Below are 17,293 nucleotides of genomic sequence, written 5' to 3' on the forward strand. Positions count from 1 at the left end.
TCAGTGCAATGCTGTCTTTCCCCTGCGCCTTGCCCAAACGCTCGCCATGCGGTAGGCTGCGCCGCAGAATCGCTACCGGCAAATTAACCATCCTTACGACTCCAGCGCAGACAAAGGGAGGCAAACATAAGCCAGTCCCCAAACATGTGTCTGTGTGTGTGTCCACGTTTTTTGCTCTTATCTTCCATTTTGGGGGACGTGGTGATGTTGAATATTCTGCAGATTACTTTGACCTTCATGCGCAACAGTGAGTCCAGACAAATTTAACAGCGGTAAATTAAACGTTCTAGCCACATCTTCATTGATCACACCACAGATTTTTCTTTCATGTGCTGCACAGAATTTCTAATTTATGGAACGAATGACTGGTGTCGCTGAAGACATTGGCCTATATATTTATATGTGTGGCCACCGTTCGTTTATTCAGAGGTTGCTTAAATGTGTCGGTCGTCTATTAGATCCCAGACCCTACACCGACATCGTAATGGAGGGATGAGAGGAGAGAAATGGGTGGGGAGGAAAGGGGGGAGCTGCGCCACAGTGGAGGGGAGAGAGCTGGAGCCTGAGTGCGCGCTAGGGTGGGTTACTGTCCTTCAAGTCAAGTCAGCCACAATGAATTTGATAACTTCCGGTTAGCGCTTTCAAAATGAAATCGCCACACGCCTACTGTGACGTTATCTCAAATGAAACATACATACTGCGATCCTTGGTGCATGATTCATGACAGTATAAACTAAATTAGATTCTGTATTTGTACAGCAAAAGTTGGCATCTGTTCATTATGATCAGTGAAAAGATGTTAAAAACTAAACTATGAGTTAGGAATAGATGAGAACCCCGATAAATAATGACCCCCAGCCTTTTATTTTAGCACTTCATAAAAAAAAGATGGGCCGCTACACTTTTGGGCACCGTGAACGCGTTTTTACTTTTTTCCCCTTTAGAAGAGCCAACTGAGCCTGTCTAAAAAGTCCACTTTAATCATTTTATTTTGAAAGGACCACCCTTCGTTTCCGATTTTGGAGGCGCTAATTTCGACATTCTTGACGGGTCTCACAGCTCCAGCGGCAGGGAAACACACCCGTCAGCAGCGCGCACTGGAGACAAAAAACGCATCATGGACAAAGGAAATATGGGTGCGCTGGAGAGGATTCACCTTAGCCGGGTAACACAATGGATGAGCCGCTTCTGTTTCGTTTACCGGGAGACCAATTAGCCCACCTTAATGAGGTGCTGGGATGCAAGATACTGCAAGCTAAAAAGGCGGAAGGTTGCGTTTAATCCGTCTGCGGATCCTATGAGCTTGCAATGGCTGTGGCGGGGATATGCAACTGGATAGGGAATAATGTGCCTTTTTATTTTGTGATATTTTCCTTATTTTGTGGCCTTTCGTTTGGACAGTTGCGATATTCTATTACAGAAGAGCGAGAAAATGGGGCACTGGTCGGTGATCTGGCGCATGACTTGGGGCTGGATATTCGAAAGCTCGCCACCCGAAAAATCAAGGTAACCTCCAACAGCGGTAAGCGCTACGTGATTGTCAACCCCAAAAATGGGAAATTACTTGTCAATGAAAGGATCGACAGGGAGGCACTGTGCGATTTATCCAGCTCCTGCCTCATTAATCTGGAGGTGCTGGTCGAAAACCCCACTGAGGTGCACCATGTCGAGGTGGAGATTGTGGATGCCAATGATAATGCGCCGCAGTTCCCCCGAGACGAGTACCAATTGGAAATCACAGAATCTGCTTTACCGGGGTCTCGGTACCCGATTGAAAACGCTCAAGATCCAGACATTGGGTCCAATTCAGTTCGCATGTATCAGCTTAGCACAAACGACCATTTCGCGCTGGTGTCTAACAAACCCTCCCTCAACACAAAGCACATCGAGCTTGTGCTCAAAAAGCCCCTTGATCGCGAACAGACGCCTTACCACCAATTGATTCTAAGTGCTGTGGATGGTGGGACTCCGGAGAAAACAGGCACGGCTAAAATCAATGTCCGGGTTCTGGACTCAAATGACAATATTCCCACGTTCGACAGCTCCGTGTACAAGGTGAAACTGTTGGAAAATTCGCCAAAAGACACCCTGGTAATTAAACTGAATGCAACTGATCTGGATGAGGGCACAAACGGGGAGGTTTATTACTCCTTCAGCAGCTACACCCCAGAGAGAGTGCGCCAGATGTTCAGCATGGACACGAACACAGGAGAAATAAGAGTGAGGAGCAATGTTGACTACGAAGAGACCAACTCCTATGAGATGTACATCCAGGCAATGGACAAGGGCCCCGGAGCCGTGGCATCTCACTGTAAAGTAGTGGCAGAGGTGGTGGACGTGAATGACAACGTCCCTCAGATAGTGCTGTCATCACTGTCGAGCCCTGTGAGGGAGGACGCCCGTGCAGACACAGTCGTGGCCCTCATTAGTGTCACTGATCGAGACTCTGGCGCGAACAAGCAGGTGAGCTTAGAGATCCCAGCAGGCCTTCCTTTCAAGATCAAGTCATTCAGAAATTACTACACTCTGGTTACCTCAGCCTTCCTGGACCGCGAGACCACCGATGCCTACAATGTCACTCTGAGTGCCACAGATGGAGGAAACCCTCCCCTTTCCTCCCAGAAGACCATACAGGTGGATGTGGCTGATGTTAATGACAACCCACCACGATTTGAGCAGACTTCATATACCGTCTATGTGGCTGAGAACAATGGCCCAGGGGCCTCTTTGTGTACTGTGAAAGCTCAAGACGCAGACATCAAAGAGAACGCACGCATCACCTACACAGTGCTCAATGACAACAACCATGGCATCCCTGTCACCTCGTATGTGTCTGTGAAGGCTGATACAGGGGAGGCTTATGCCCTGCGAGCCTTTGACTATGAGTCACTGAGAGAGTTTCACTTCCAGGTCAAAGCCCAAGATGGGGGCATTCCTCCGCTCAGCCGCGTTGCCACTGTCTACATCTACATAATGGATCAGAATGACCATTCACCACTGATAGTCAACCCTCCCGGCAATGGCACACGCTCCTTGGAAACGGTACAAAAGAATGCAGAGCCTGGTGCCTTGGTGACCAAAGTGGTAGCATATGATGCAGATGCTGGTCCAAATGCCTGGCTGGTCTACGTACTGGAGACGGCCACTGACCTGGATTTGTTCAAGGTGCACGAACACACCGGTGAGATCAGGACCACTCGGAGGATTCTGGAGGACAATTTCACTTCCTTCGCGCTGACTGTTGTAGTGAAGGACCATGGGCAGCCCGCTCTCTCCTCCACCGCCACCATCAATGTGGCCGTCATGGAGGTCCCACCCAAAGTGGTCCCTGATCCCAAGAGGATCATCAGACCTCACAGCACGCTGCTTTTCTCCAACGTGACCCTCTACTTGATCGTGGCTTTGAGCGCCACCACCTTTGTTTTCCTGGTCACTGTGGTGGTGCTGGCCATTGTCCGCTGTCATGCCTACTGCACCCAGCCTGGCTCCTGCTCCCCTTGCTGCGTGTCGCAGAAGCCCCCTCCAGATGGTGGGAGCAGCAGCGTAAGTGCTGGTGGGGGAGGCAGTGGTGGAGCCGGGGCACAACCTAATAACAATGTGGTGCTTCGGAGAGACCTTAAAGTGGAGCCTCACTACATCGAAGTGCGTGGGAATGGCTCCCTAACAAAGACTTACTGCTACAAGACCTGCCTGACAGCCACCTCTGGCAGTGACACTTTCATGTTCTACAACACAGGACGTCCCATCAGTGGCACCTGGGGCAGCGGTGCCGACCGCTTCTTCACCAGTGGAAGTGGATTTGTACGCAGACTGAGTATGCCTGATGCCTCACTGCAAATCTGCCCAGAGGTGTGTCATTCATTTTTTATGTTTACCTTTGGCTGCATAACTGGAAGGTCATGAATCATCATGTTTTCATAGTAGTGGCTTTAATGAAATGTTATTTAGTTCCAAACAATGTGAGACTCCTTTAAGTACACACTCAACATGGCTTTTTATTAAGGTTAGTTAGTTACAGCATGCATTGCTGTGGTCTTATTTGATTCCTGCAGGTGATGATATTCCCCTATACTTTCATCTGTAGTCTAAGTTTGATCCCCTCCTGCAATGAATAGAATCCTTGCAGGATTTGTCGTCTTTGTTCAGTTCCCACTTGTGCTGTGCAGTCGCTCAGCCCAGCCCAGCTCAGCACTCACACTGCATTAGTGTCAGGCCTGATGCTTTTCAGGCTCCTCTGTTATTTCTGATGATTCAGAGATTTGTGTTTCAGTTTGAGGTTGTCATCACATCTACACTAAGCGCAGGTCACGTATAGTCTTCACTACTTGCTCATTCTCTGTGCAAGTCAGTTTGACTTGAGTGTTTGGGTGATTGTGTGTGCGTGAGTAAAACTGTTTCACTGGAGCGGTTGGGGTTAATTGACTTGATCATTGCATTTACGTAGATTATGTGGTGAGATTTAATCATGATACTGCTTAAATGTTATATTTTCTTGTTCTTAAAGGCTGCCTTCCACTTCCATGATACCATTTTCTGATTTGTTTTAGATGAGTGAAACAGTGAATACCTCCACCTGTTAGACCTTATCTATTTTACTGATGGTTTAATTTCTCAGACTCTGTATCAACAGGCCCTGATTTAGATGTAATATTGAAAAAAAAAAAACACCAACAGTCACACCTAAAATACTATTAATATAGAGGTTGCAATTCAAATACATTGCTGTTTGCTGTTTAATTTGGATTATCCAAGTCAAGAAGTCGTACATACGTGCTTTCCTAGCCATGCATGCATCATTTGCGTAGCCCTTAAATGTTGAAATCTTCATGCCTATTAATTGTAGATTTAAGGAGTAAGGGTTTGACTGTACCAGACATTTCTGGATAGATATATTCTGCTTTTATGCTGCAGACGTGAGAGGAATTGGTGCTTCAAATACTGCAATCATACAATTTTTAATGTCAGATTGGTGAGGCAAAGGCCCCAAAGGCTAGGAGTGCATCTCTGCATGCATCATCGTGATTCCAGGTGCCAGTCACTGGTACATTCATTAAAATAAACTCTCTTACCAAGACAAATGTAGCAGTGTAAATTAAATTAACCTCCAGCCTCTGTTCCTCAGCCCTGCAAATTAGATTTAGTCAAAGACGCTGGGTGTACCAGCACAAAATACTCCCCTCTGAATTGAACTGAGGAACATAATGTGCCATCTTTATCTGGGACACTTGCTACTGCCTGAGCAGGTTTGTGTCTTACACACCGCTTTTCTTACTCAGTGGTCCTGACGTCAAGTCTGCAAGCCACATGATGCTGACAGAATCCAGCAGCAGCCGTGATACAGATGTTCACAGTCGTTTATACTGTGCATGTGCGCAGTACCTACTCATGAGGAAAATAATTATGAAAGAGTCTGGCGTGGCTAATGGCCATGAAAGATTAGCTCATTAAAAATATGACTTTCACCCTATGAAATTTATGTGGTTCTTTGAACTTAAAGGCACAATCATCAGCAAAAACCATCACAGGCAAATGAATGAGTCCTGACAGCCTTAAAGGTCCAGAGTATAGGATTTAGTGGCATCTAGCAGCGAGGTTTCAGACTGCAACCAACTGAACACCCCTCAGTTGATGAAATCAGTTAAAGCAAGACTATGCAGTGATACACTAAATCCTACACATTTGAGATACCGTTTTTGTGTAAGATTGCGCCTCACTGGACTAATGCAGACCAGAGGTATAGGATGTGGTTGTCCTGGCCATGATAGCTCTTGCTTATTGGTTTTAAAGACAATAATTTACCAGAAGGCCACTGGGAGTTTCAAGCACTCAGCCCAGGTTCATCAGGAGCAGACAGATTTACTGACAAACACATACACATCGGTTTGTGCAAACACCCAAGCACTCAGGAAAAGGGCATAACTCTCTCAGCTCTCACATTTATAGAGCCATGGAGTGAGAGACTGTCCAAAAACTCATCAATATGGCTTTCAGTCACTGCCCTTTTTAAAGTCCTTCTGTGTCTGTGTGAGGGAGGATATCAATATGTATGTGTGTGTGTGTGTGTGTGTGTGTGTGTGTGTGTGCTTGCAATGGGGGACACGACTGCAGTGTTCCTATCACGTCCAGAGCTGGGATGTGTATCATGATTAATTGATGAGACCATGGCCCAGCCTTGCTTTGCACTGTATGAGATCAAACTAAACTCTCTCTCTCTTCCCTCCTCTCTCTCTTCCCTCTCCTCTTTTTTTCCCCATCTCCTTTCTCTCTCTCTTTCTCTCCCTCTTTACCTCTTGCTCGCTCAGCCAAAAGCCCCAAATGCTGACTGGCGATATTCTGCATCTTTGAGGGCAGGGGTGCAAAGGTAAGCACTTTCCATCCTTAACTCCTTCACAACTTTTGATCACCTAGAAAAAGTTGCACCTATTCATCCTACTCAAACAGTCTACAACCACTCTGTCAATGTACGGTATCTGGAAGCAAAATATTTGACAGATCAGACTTCCCACAGATACCTGCACCTCAAAATGTCCTCTATTAAAAACAATTAAAACAAAACACTGCAACAAAATACTGAAAATCACTATCTGCCTTTAGCAGAGATAACTGCTAGTGGCCCCTCAGCATCTGCCCCATCCTCCTCCTTTGGGAAAAGTGCAATGTGCAGCTCCCATCAGTGGATGTATAGCACTCCTCCTCTGCAGTGTAAAACTATATAGGTCATCTACATTCTGAGTGTCGCCTCCCCCAGTTACAGTCTTTAAGCAGGAGGCATGAAGGACAAATGAGCTGACTGTGACCTTTCTTGGATTATCAGATGCACACATGCATCAGTGTCTGCACGGACAACTGCCCAGCATGCACACGTGTGTGGGGTTTCTGTGTGTATTTATACATTTTTGACTCCAGTCATGTTTGCTAATCCACTGGGTGTATGCGCTGTGCAGATATGGCTGTATTGCTTGACCAAATCCCAATTAAAGATTGAGCTAAAGATCCATAGACACACTATATATGGCTTAACGCAATTTGCCGAATATTATACTGAAACGGGAATTAATAAGGTTATTAGAGGTATTACTAAACAAGTACATCTACACAAGATTGTCATCTTCATAATGAGCAGGTTTCTCAGATTTGGGTTAAAAGCTTATCTGGGTTATTCTAAATGCAGAACAGAGTAAACTATTTGGGTATTCCCAGCTTTGAGTAATGAATACTACTCATGCAAGCATTCTCATTAGCTACTCACTGCAAATCAGAACACACTGAAATGAGGAGGATCTGACAACAATTGGAATAAAATAGTAGTTTTTTTGCAGCTGCACATGTCACTTAAATTTTGTAACGATTAGGTTCCAGAAGTTTCATCAAAAGACGTAATGGAACTGATATGAAGACAGCTGGAAAATCAGGGACTAATGAGTTTTACCTCCACATGTCCCTCATTTGTAGTGAATTTTCATAGTTTCATGCTAACTATGCTTACTGCTCAGTTAGGAGGTCTTCTGCTCTGTCTGAGTTTGATTTAATTGGGTATTAGTGTTAATTGTTATGCTGTGGAGAGTATCATAATGTGCATCATGTCATCAAGTCACTGTAACATGACATGGATTAACATAAATCATCCCTGCAATTTGCCACCGTCATCTGTGAAATGGCAGTGCCTGTAACGCACATAGACACAGAGACGCTCATATTAATGCTTTACCCCAACACGCGCATGCTGTAATGTATCACACTACACACAGCATGTAGCACCAACATTACTGACCCACATTCCTGGTGTAGTCAGTCAGTGTAGAAAACACCAGTCCTATCTGTGTCTATCTGTGTCATGTGCCACATTAAACCAGCACCTTTGCTTATGTAAAAGCAGAAAACCCCACACTGCTCAGAATGTACATGAGCATTTTACATTCATTACAAATCCCAATTCAACGTAACAAGAGTGTTGCAGTTGGAGATACATGCTGGATGTGCTGCATTGCAGAGGCCCCAGTCAGGGTAGGTCCTCCTATACCGTGAGCGCTGTGTTCATTATGAATGTATGGGGGGGGAAATTCTCAGCCCAGACTGGAGACTGCATCCATGCACTTGGCTGCGTATGTTTATTACGGCGTGACGAGAGTTTCTAAATTTAAAGATACATTTTTAATGATTCTGTGTGGTCATATTTCCCCAGTGTTCTTATGTTTCTCAGAGGAAGCTTGGGATGTTTCAGCCTCATTGATATTTGCTAAGATTACTGATTTCTGACTGCTCTCATTTAAACAGCTATCTTCTAACATCTGTTTTCGCTTTGCTTTGCTTCTTGTAAAGCAATTCATTAGTTACAAAAAACACATTTATTCACAATCATCTTATTAAAGGAATAGATTAAGATATTGTGAAATGGGCTTAATAACATTGATATCATTCTCCTGACGATATGAAGTTACTTATTTTAGCTTAACATAATAACTGGAAAAAGTGGGAAACGGCTAGTTTTTTTTCAAAGTTAACAAAATATTCCCACCAGCACCTCTTCAGATGACTGAAGACACATTATACTTCTTTTATTTAATCCAAATTTTACAAATGACAAATTGTAGGTTTACTGGAGGTTATGCAGGGACTATTTCTTGGCAAAGTGGTCAGAAAAGCACATCCTCTAACTGTTCAAATGGCAGTCAGTATGGTAACCTCGTATAGGAAGGATGTAGTGAAAAAGGCAAATAATTGGGTTACCATTTCTGTCGAGTTTTTGAAAATATCTAATAATAACAAACGTCTTTAAGAAAGAGCAGAGGAGAATAGGGTTTTGGTTTGATTCGATGTGTCTCACTGAGTTTGCTGAATGTGTTCTGCCTTTCAGTTCGGTCCACATGGAGGAGTCCTCTGTGATGCAGGGAGCACAGGGGATGCTGGTCCAGAACTGGCCCACTGTGTCCAGCGCTGCAGGTGAGTAGAAATCCAGTAATGAAGACAGAGTGAAAAGGCCAGACTGCTCTCACTCCCATCTTGTCACATATGGACCCTTGATAACGGCCCCTTTTTAAGACTCTGGGTACCCCTTGAGGATAATATTTCAACATGCAGTGTAGACTTTCTAGATAGCCCGTTCTCACTTACAATGCATCAAGTGGCGTAGTACATGGGATTGAGTCCCAAGCCTAGTTGGATGTTGCTAACTGGAGGTTGTATATTCATTATTGCTAATTTCATTCTGGAGCCCTACATGCCGAAAAATGACGCTAAAGGGGTACCCAGTGCCTTAAAAAGCGACCTGACCATCGACTTGACGAGTTGGAAATGAGAAAGTGTTGAAAAAGGCATCCAGAGTGTCAGCTTTTTTGGGGCAATGCTGACAGAAAACTAATATAAGTAAAAGGTGACTGATGCCATTTGTACTTCTACATTGACATCTACATTTGAATAAAAGGAGCAAGATACATTTGAGGATGTCTGTGTTTCTGCCCATGGCACACTAAGACTTAGCTATTTAAGTCAGCGTTACCAACATTTACCAGGTTAGCTGATTCATCCTACTTTTGGTCTCTATGCTAAACTAAGGGAAACGTATCCTGGCTCCAGCTTCATATGTACTGTAGAGATGGAAGATTGGTATCCATCTTATGTACCTTTCGGGAAGAAAGAAAATAAGTGCATCACCCAAAATGTCGAACTCTTCCATTAACTGCCAATATCTAGGACAATGGAGTCCCATAGGACAAGCAGCGCAAGTGCTGAGACAATCACAGAGGTTGTAAACACATTTTAGTTTCAAGTGTCAGTTCTTTTAAAAAATAAAGGTCACCACACCTAAAAGCCCATTTCAATCCTACTTGCACATTACAATTTGTCCATTGCGTTAAATTGTATATAATATGTTGAATTCATCACTATTTTCACTTAGATTTTGTCCTCTGAATATCTACATGATCTTAAATTCCAGTGTGATGTTCATACAGAGCTTAGCTGAGGTGCCAAAAGCCTGGGGCCCTTATGCAGAGCCACAGATAAACAACTGTGTCCTCCCATAAAAGCAGCTGGCAGCATGGAGTGCGACAGACTGAAAAAGGCAACTGCTTTTTAATGAGAAATGTGTTGTCCTGAGTGGGTGGCAACGCTGAAAATGTGTAGCAGCACAACAGAAGTGGAAGTCGAACTGGCCTCAAAAGTGACCTGCGCTTCATTATTCACAGACACACTGCCTCAGAGCTAATGTCTAACAGCTTTTGTCAGTTGACTGGAAGACTTTTAGAACTACGATTGCGAAACGGTTTGGAACATTGTGAGCTGTCCCCTCCTCCCTTCAGCCAAGCTTCCCGTCATTGATTTTCTGTCTAGCTCCAAGAATTAAAACATAGGTACAGACCTGAGGGTGAAGGGTAGCATCACACTCGATCGCTCAACGAGTCAGTGACAGAATGTATCGTACTGTCTGTCAGATTCTGTCCCTGTAGAAAACAGAGCTGGGGAATTTTTTTGATACACGCTGTACCAATTCCCAGTATGTCCAGTTTGCTGCAGAGAAATGTGCATTTTTTTTATTTTTTTAGTACAGATACCTCTCTGGTCATGTCAAGGCTCAAATGCTGTCTTTAAGCAGAGTGCACAGCGTACTGCAGACCTATCAGGGTGCATTGTTGCATTAGGAAATAATATGTAGCTCAGTGCTCAGGAACAGACATGCACTGGATTGCAGCTTGATCCTCTTTATTATGCATAAAGAGGTGGAGCCTTTTTTGTGACACATTTTCATGTCTGCAGTGAATTGTTATCATGATGAAGTTGTCTGATATGCTGTGATGTTTCCAAATGCGGCACCCTCAAAACCGTGTTTATGTAAGTGACCCATGGCGCAGATGAGGAGACATTTGTCTAATGCCAGAGGGGGAGAGAAGCTGTTATCAGTAAGAGAGTACCATGGAAAAAAAAAAAAAAGAGAGAGAGAGAGATCCGGGAACATTAAAAGGAGAGGAAGAGCAGGGCAGACGTACAAGGGGATGGATAAAAAAAAAAAAAAAAAGCAAGGTGTGGGGGGATGGAGGAAGAGAAAGGTTAAGAGGATTGGCAGGTTCCTGCAGTAGTGTTGTTGCTAGGGAACGCCATGTGACCTGTTGCCTGGCAACACTGTCTAACTGAGGGATTGCTGCAGCAGCCGCACCCTCCATCAGCGGGGAGTGGGCGAAGGCAGTTTCCATGGCAACCGCTCATATCTCTGAATGGAAGATTTGGAGACGGAAAAAAAGGAAGAAGCAGAGAGCGGAAGAGGGAAGAGGACTCAGCAAGGGCAGGTGTTAAGAGAAGAGGAGGGCACGCAGCGAGTGAGAAGAACGCAGGGCAGAGGGGGTTAGGTCGATGTGTCTCATGCACAATACATGTGACGCACCGCGTATTTTTACACAGGCTGTCAGATTTGTGCGCGTGCCACAAACCACCAGAGGGATTCATTTTAGATGGACCCCTTATCCCGGACCAGACAGGGAATAACATAGCCTATTTTAAATGTAGGACATCAGGTTACAGGAAATGAGGCTTCAGACGCTCACAAATCTACATCAGGTGTCATGGCGACCTCCTCACAAGGCGCTGTGCTGACCTGCTTACCAGCAGTTACACCATAATCCGTTTGAGATGCGTGTTTGCTGGGAAATATAGGCTAATATGAAGCCATGGCAGAGTTACAAGTAATCCTCCATGTTAGAGAAACAGGAGCAGAGGGGAGGCAAAGCTCCTCATAGCTGTACAGTGACGGGACCTGCTTGCTATGCGTTAATTTTTCACACACACACACACACACACACACACACACACACGCACACACAGAGTGGTGTTTCCATCATTCTGGGGGCATAGACTTGCATTAATTTCCTGCTAATTTACCCATAAATCTTCACCCTAAAATTGAATGATTTACATTATGGGGACCTGCATTTTGTTCCCACAAGTAAGGCGAGTCTCCACAATGTGACATGGATGGTAATACACAGACACACACACACACACACACACACACACACACACACACGTAGAGAATTTCAGATTAATACCATGGCCAGGATTCTAATTAACAATGTCAGAGGTTTGGATTTGTCACAGCCAGTGCAGAGAGCCCTGTCCCAAGACGCCAGGACAATATTCACTTGATTAGACGCTACACAACCACTTGACATTTTAGCATAGTTGGTCATGCATAGGGATCTGAACTGCTCAGCTGTACATAAGACAGCGACTGTACTGTTGGGATAGTGTACAATTTGCTTCACAGCCACAACACAGTAATTATACTGTATCGCAGTTTGCAGAGTGCAGCTTTCCTGCCGGTCCAGTAATCTTGCCGATGGTGGATAAAGAATTTACCACATAAGAACAGTTTTAAACTGCACAAATTTAAACACATCTTAGGTTCTGTTTATTCTACCGTGATAAATTGCCCAATATTCAGAGAAGTAGGTCATAGCAGATCCAGCAACCACTACAGTTTAACATTAATTCCACACACTTTGATCAAATCAAGATATTTCAACAGTTTCTATAAAAGCTTACACTAATATTTGTTTGCCACAGAGAATGAATACTGATGGTTCGGCCAACCCCTCACCTGTCATCTAGCACCTCTATCAGGGTTTATCAGTTCAGATCTATCGCACACATCCGTACTTCCCAGACCACTTCCACTTTGCGTACTCATTGACCTTTTTTCTGCACAATGCAAACGTTGCTCACAAACTATGCTCTGATCAAACAGGCATAGTGTCATGGAATCGGCAGAACGCATTCATGTCCCTGAAGGCAAGAAGTCTATTTTCTTTGAAGGTATTTTTCAGGGTTACTTACAGTAACCTGTGAAAACCAAATGTAAAATGCAGAAAGAGAGATCATTTATAGATCTTTAGTCATCTATCAATACAAGACTGTCTGAGTAAAGTATTCCCAAACTCTTCTGAATGAGCATCAGATCACCTTCCTTTTAAACAGGAGCATCAGGTAACAGGAAATGGTGTGTCAGGTTATATAAAATGGAGGTGCACTGTGTACATGCACGGCGTTACTGGCTCAGTAAGCTCATCCACATTGTGCCTCACAGTATTCTGCACATCTCCTTTAACTCACTGGCTGTCTTTTCAGTTTATTTTAAGCATGGTTGTCCTCCTCCACATGAGAGGCAGTCTCCCCTGCCTAACCATTGAGAGCCATTGAATGTGACTTATTTAAAATACCAGATCATCTTCCTGGGTTTAATACCCAGATTAAACACAAACAGACAGACCATACCATCAAACGCCATAATCCTCAGAAACAGACTCGCATTACAGTATTAAAGCGCTAACTCCACTAATGGTAAGATAAGATGATAACATCTGACACTGACTAATCATTAAACTAGCTAAATTACTTAGGTCAATTAGCTGCACTTGCCTTTTTTTTTTTTTTTTAAATCGTCCGTAAAAATGATGTAACATGAGACAACAACATAAAAATTCCTCAACTGTCATGTGTTCATTTATCGTGATCTGTCAAATGCTCATTTTTTAATGCAACTTAAAAATGAGCACTTCTATTCTTGCAAGTAGGAAACAAATTATTTATGCGTGTCTGTGTTTTTATGTTTCTGCCACAGTGGTTTGTTGCTGCCATGTTATGCAAAAACCACAATATTTGCCCTCTGCTGCTACATTCAAAACATCAGTGCTTTACAGCGTCACATTTGCATCAGTTAATATGTGATTTTTGTATATGATCTGCTGCCATATGCTCTTTGAATTAGTAACCTCCTCTTAAATTCCAAGAAATCCAGTCTGTGCTGCATAGTGTAAATCCATGTCCCCTGTATTTTGTGTAATTTTGGATGTCTTGCTTGTTAGCTCTGTGTGAAAGGGGCTGTTTGCAGGAGTGATTAAACAGGACGACGATGCAGAGCCACCTCTTGAGCGGTGTGGCGGTGTCCATAACATCTGCTCTTATTGTGTTCTGTGCATTTAATTTATTCTCATAGTCGATGAGCTCATTGCGGGGACTCGGTGGGACACTGTGCGTATGGACAGTGTGTATTTTCAAAATAGTGTACTTCCCAATGGGACAGTGGTTGAAAGCGCTCCAGCAATGTCATAAATAGCCTACAAAGAAAAATCAAACAGAATCTTTTTGCAAGGGCCTGTGTTTGATCTAAATAAAATCCAGACTGAAAGTAGGTCAGTGCAGAGGGAACTGGTGTGGGCCTGAGAGCACCGAGTCTGCAAAACCCTCCCACCCCCATCTTTCTTACTGCCTCTCTCGCTCTCTGCCTCTCTCGCTCTCGCTCTCTCTTTCCCTCTCTCTCCTTATCTCTGCTAGCATCCTCCTTCCTTTAACCTTTTGACCTTAATAGCTATGTCTGATTTTCACTTTACATAATATTTTTTCTATATATAGACCTTTTTTTTTCAGTATCTTTTTTTCTGACTTGTTGTCTGGGCTCCTTTCTCTGTCACATCCATGCTTGAGTACAAGAGGCTGACCTCCTATGAGAGTAAGATTAATCTGCTGCCATCATCCAAATACAAATAAAAAAAAAATCACATTGCCAACTCAAACATCCCTGTGGTTTAAAGGTTAGTCCCCTCCAGTGTTCCCTCCTGTGGTCTCAGCTGAATTGCTGTCCTGAATATGTCCCCTCACTGTGGCTCCATTTAAAGCTACTGCTCTGCTCACTTTTGCTAGATTATTCCTTATATGTAGATTTTCTGAACATCTCAGAGACCAACTAATAAATATGTCAGGAACAAGGCATGTCAAGCAGGACAAGCAGTCACTGAAGAATAATTCACAATGTGAATGCTAACAGAAGAGGGGGACTTGCCTCTGAAGTCCAGGTAGCCTGCTTCTACCACTTGTTAGCAATGGAAATATTCCGAATATGTGGAAAGAGCGACTTTGAAATTCACAGTACTTTCTTGGAGTCTCTGCTGGTTGCCTGGCAACTGCTGTATGTTGAACAAATAATAGGACACATAACCCTTTGTAAAATAGAGAATTTGTGTTTTTACACCTCGGTTAGTGAGATATAAGATGATAGAACCGTTCCTTTGCTGAAGCAGTGTGGTCACAATGATCAATAAATGTAATGTGTAGCCATATTTGACATGTTTTCTCTCTCTTTTTTTTTTAATCATACCTGTGTAGATGGGGAGGGTGGTGGAGAGCTATCACCCCCAGTGGGCGCTGGAGTCAACAGCAACAGCTGGCACTTCAGATATGGCGCCGCACAAGGCTACGGCCCCCCTCAGCCCCTGAAGCCTGGAGAGATTCCTCCTGAAGCCTTCATCATCCCCGGATCCCCAGCCATCATTTCTATCCGCCATGACGCCGGCCCTGTGGATGACAAAGGTGACTTCATAAGCTTTGGCAAGAAGGACGAGGCCAAGAAGAAGAAAAAGAAGAAGAAGGACAAGAAGGACAAGAAGGATAAAGGAAAGGATGATGGGGGGGACGAATAGAGGAGAAGGGTGATTTGAAAACAGAGCTACCAACAAGCTACCATCCCAATCGCAGAGCCAGAAAAAAAGCCAAATGCATACTGTAGAACCGAGGGAGCCTCCTTGCATCATATTTGCATAGACATTGTACAGTGGCCAACCCTCATTAGACCAGGCCTGGCTCCCCACACCATGTGAACTTGCTAAACAAATGTTTCTCTCTCTGTCTTGGCTCATTTGCCCCATAACTTTGGCCTATGAAGGTCCGAGGTTTATGGTAAATTAATATTCTTAGTAGACAGACTTCATCCAAAGGCTGGACCAAATTAAACTGAAAGGATTTTATTGGATTAGATTAATCTCCCCTCCCCCCAACCCCTCCCCCAGTTTGTATAACGAAAACAAAAACACCTGAAAGGGTGTACTCTTTGTATCTGACCATTGTCAGCTGAGACTGCCCATGTTGGAATCTCTGTCTTTATGCAGCCCCCTTCCTTTTTGGCTCACCTAGTTGGAGGTGAAGTGAAAGCCAAACTTTAAAAAAAAAAAAAAAAAAAAGATGAAACAGAGGCTTTTGTCTTCAATATTATGGAGGCCTTGTAGAAATTCAGAAAATGTGGTCTTTTGTAAAAAAAAAAAAATGAAAAATGAAAAAGTAACAACATACAGTATGCTTACCATGAGATTAGCACCTTCAAGAATGAGGTGTCTGAGACAAGCAGGACCACACTCGAATAAATAGCTCTGTTTCAGTGTAACATAGCACATTGCAGAGGCTGAGGATCTGGACTGGGTTGCACCAACTATGCGAAAGTTTGTTCCCAGGTTGGGGTATAAAGTAGTGGCTCCATGACTGCGAGTTAATTTGCAATTAGCAAGTTCCTAAATTCAACTGTACCATAGGTAGTAAGGGGGGAATTCGACCGCTGTAGCGTTAAGATTTGAGATGAGTAGCCAGTCAGTACCATGCTGATGACAAACCACATGGATTTGTAGTTGACTAGATTGCCGTAAAAATTGGTGAATAGAATCAATATCTAACAGGACAATACTAGTTTTTGCATGTTTTAGTCCATTCTCTACAAATCTTGCGTCACAGACCGTTGTGTTTTGGGAATTTTATGGGAAGTATTTTTCCCATCTTTCAGGCAGGGATTGTTTACACACAAAAACAGATGAGCTGGGACTCCAAACTTTTTCCATCCACCTTAAGAAATCCATCAAAGTGTTGTTTAAGTTACTTTTTTTATCACATGGTGATGCAGCTGAGGTGCAGATTCATTTGAAAACTGCAGGCTAAATTAAACGTGATGGATTGCGCATGTCAAGCAAGTCTCAGAGTGTTGATTTAGATATTATATACAATTGGATGGGAACCAGATTCTGCCTGAAAAAGACACATTGAAAGATATAAAAACTCAACTGGAAAATAGTCAGAGTAGAAAATGGGTGGAAACATCCAAAATCACTGCTACAGTCCTTTAAGTTACAAAATGGCATGGATTAAAAAAACATGCTGTGTACAAAAAAAAAAGAAAAAAAAATCCTGCTTTACTGTTAGTGAGTGCAATTGTGTGACTTTGTATCATTTGCACCTGCTTTATTGCTTGCTTAACTATTTAGTTGTTACTTAAGGTTACGATTTTTGTGGTGCTACCGCTTGTGTTTTAGCAATGCGTGAATCGGGATTCGTGGCTACTTCGGATATAGCAAGGGAACCTACGTGCAGCTGATGCAACCGGCCCCTGACCTTGCCTCTTCTCCAGGAATATGGCGCAGGTCAACGGGGTCTTAATCCCACCCAGTCCGACACACACATTATTGTACACAAACACTGACCCTCTCTGCCTCTT

At 43.6% G+C, this 17,293-nt stretch overlaps 1 protein-coding gene across 1 annotated transcript; it reads left to right on the plus strand.

The window, feature by feature from the left end:
* The first annotated feature begins 1,055 nt into the window (after nt 1-1,055).
* LOC143333247 (protocadherin alpha-C2-like) lies at nt 1,056-16,094 on the plus strand. The gene is made up of 4 exons (XM_076751256.1): nt 1,056-3,849; nt 6,303-6,361; nt 8,855-8,940; nt 15,148-16,094. Exons 1-4 carry the CDS (start codon nt 1,309-1,311, stop codon nt 15,459-15,461), a joined length of 3,000 nt encoding a protein of 999 aa, XP_076607371.1. The 5' UTR covers nt 1,056-1,308; the 3' UTR covers nt 15,462-16,094.
* The last annotated feature ends 1,199 nt before the right edge of the window (nt 16,095-17,293 follow it).

The sequence above is a fragment of the Chaetodon auriga genome, chromosome 15, assembly GCF_051107435.1.
Source record: "Chaetodon auriga isolate fChaAug3 chromosome 15, fChaAug3.hap1, whole genome shotgun sequence".
Taxonomy (NCBI): domain Eukaryota; kingdom Metazoa; phylum Chordata; class Actinopteri; order Chaetodontiformes; family Chaetodontidae; genus Chaetodon; species Chaetodon auriga.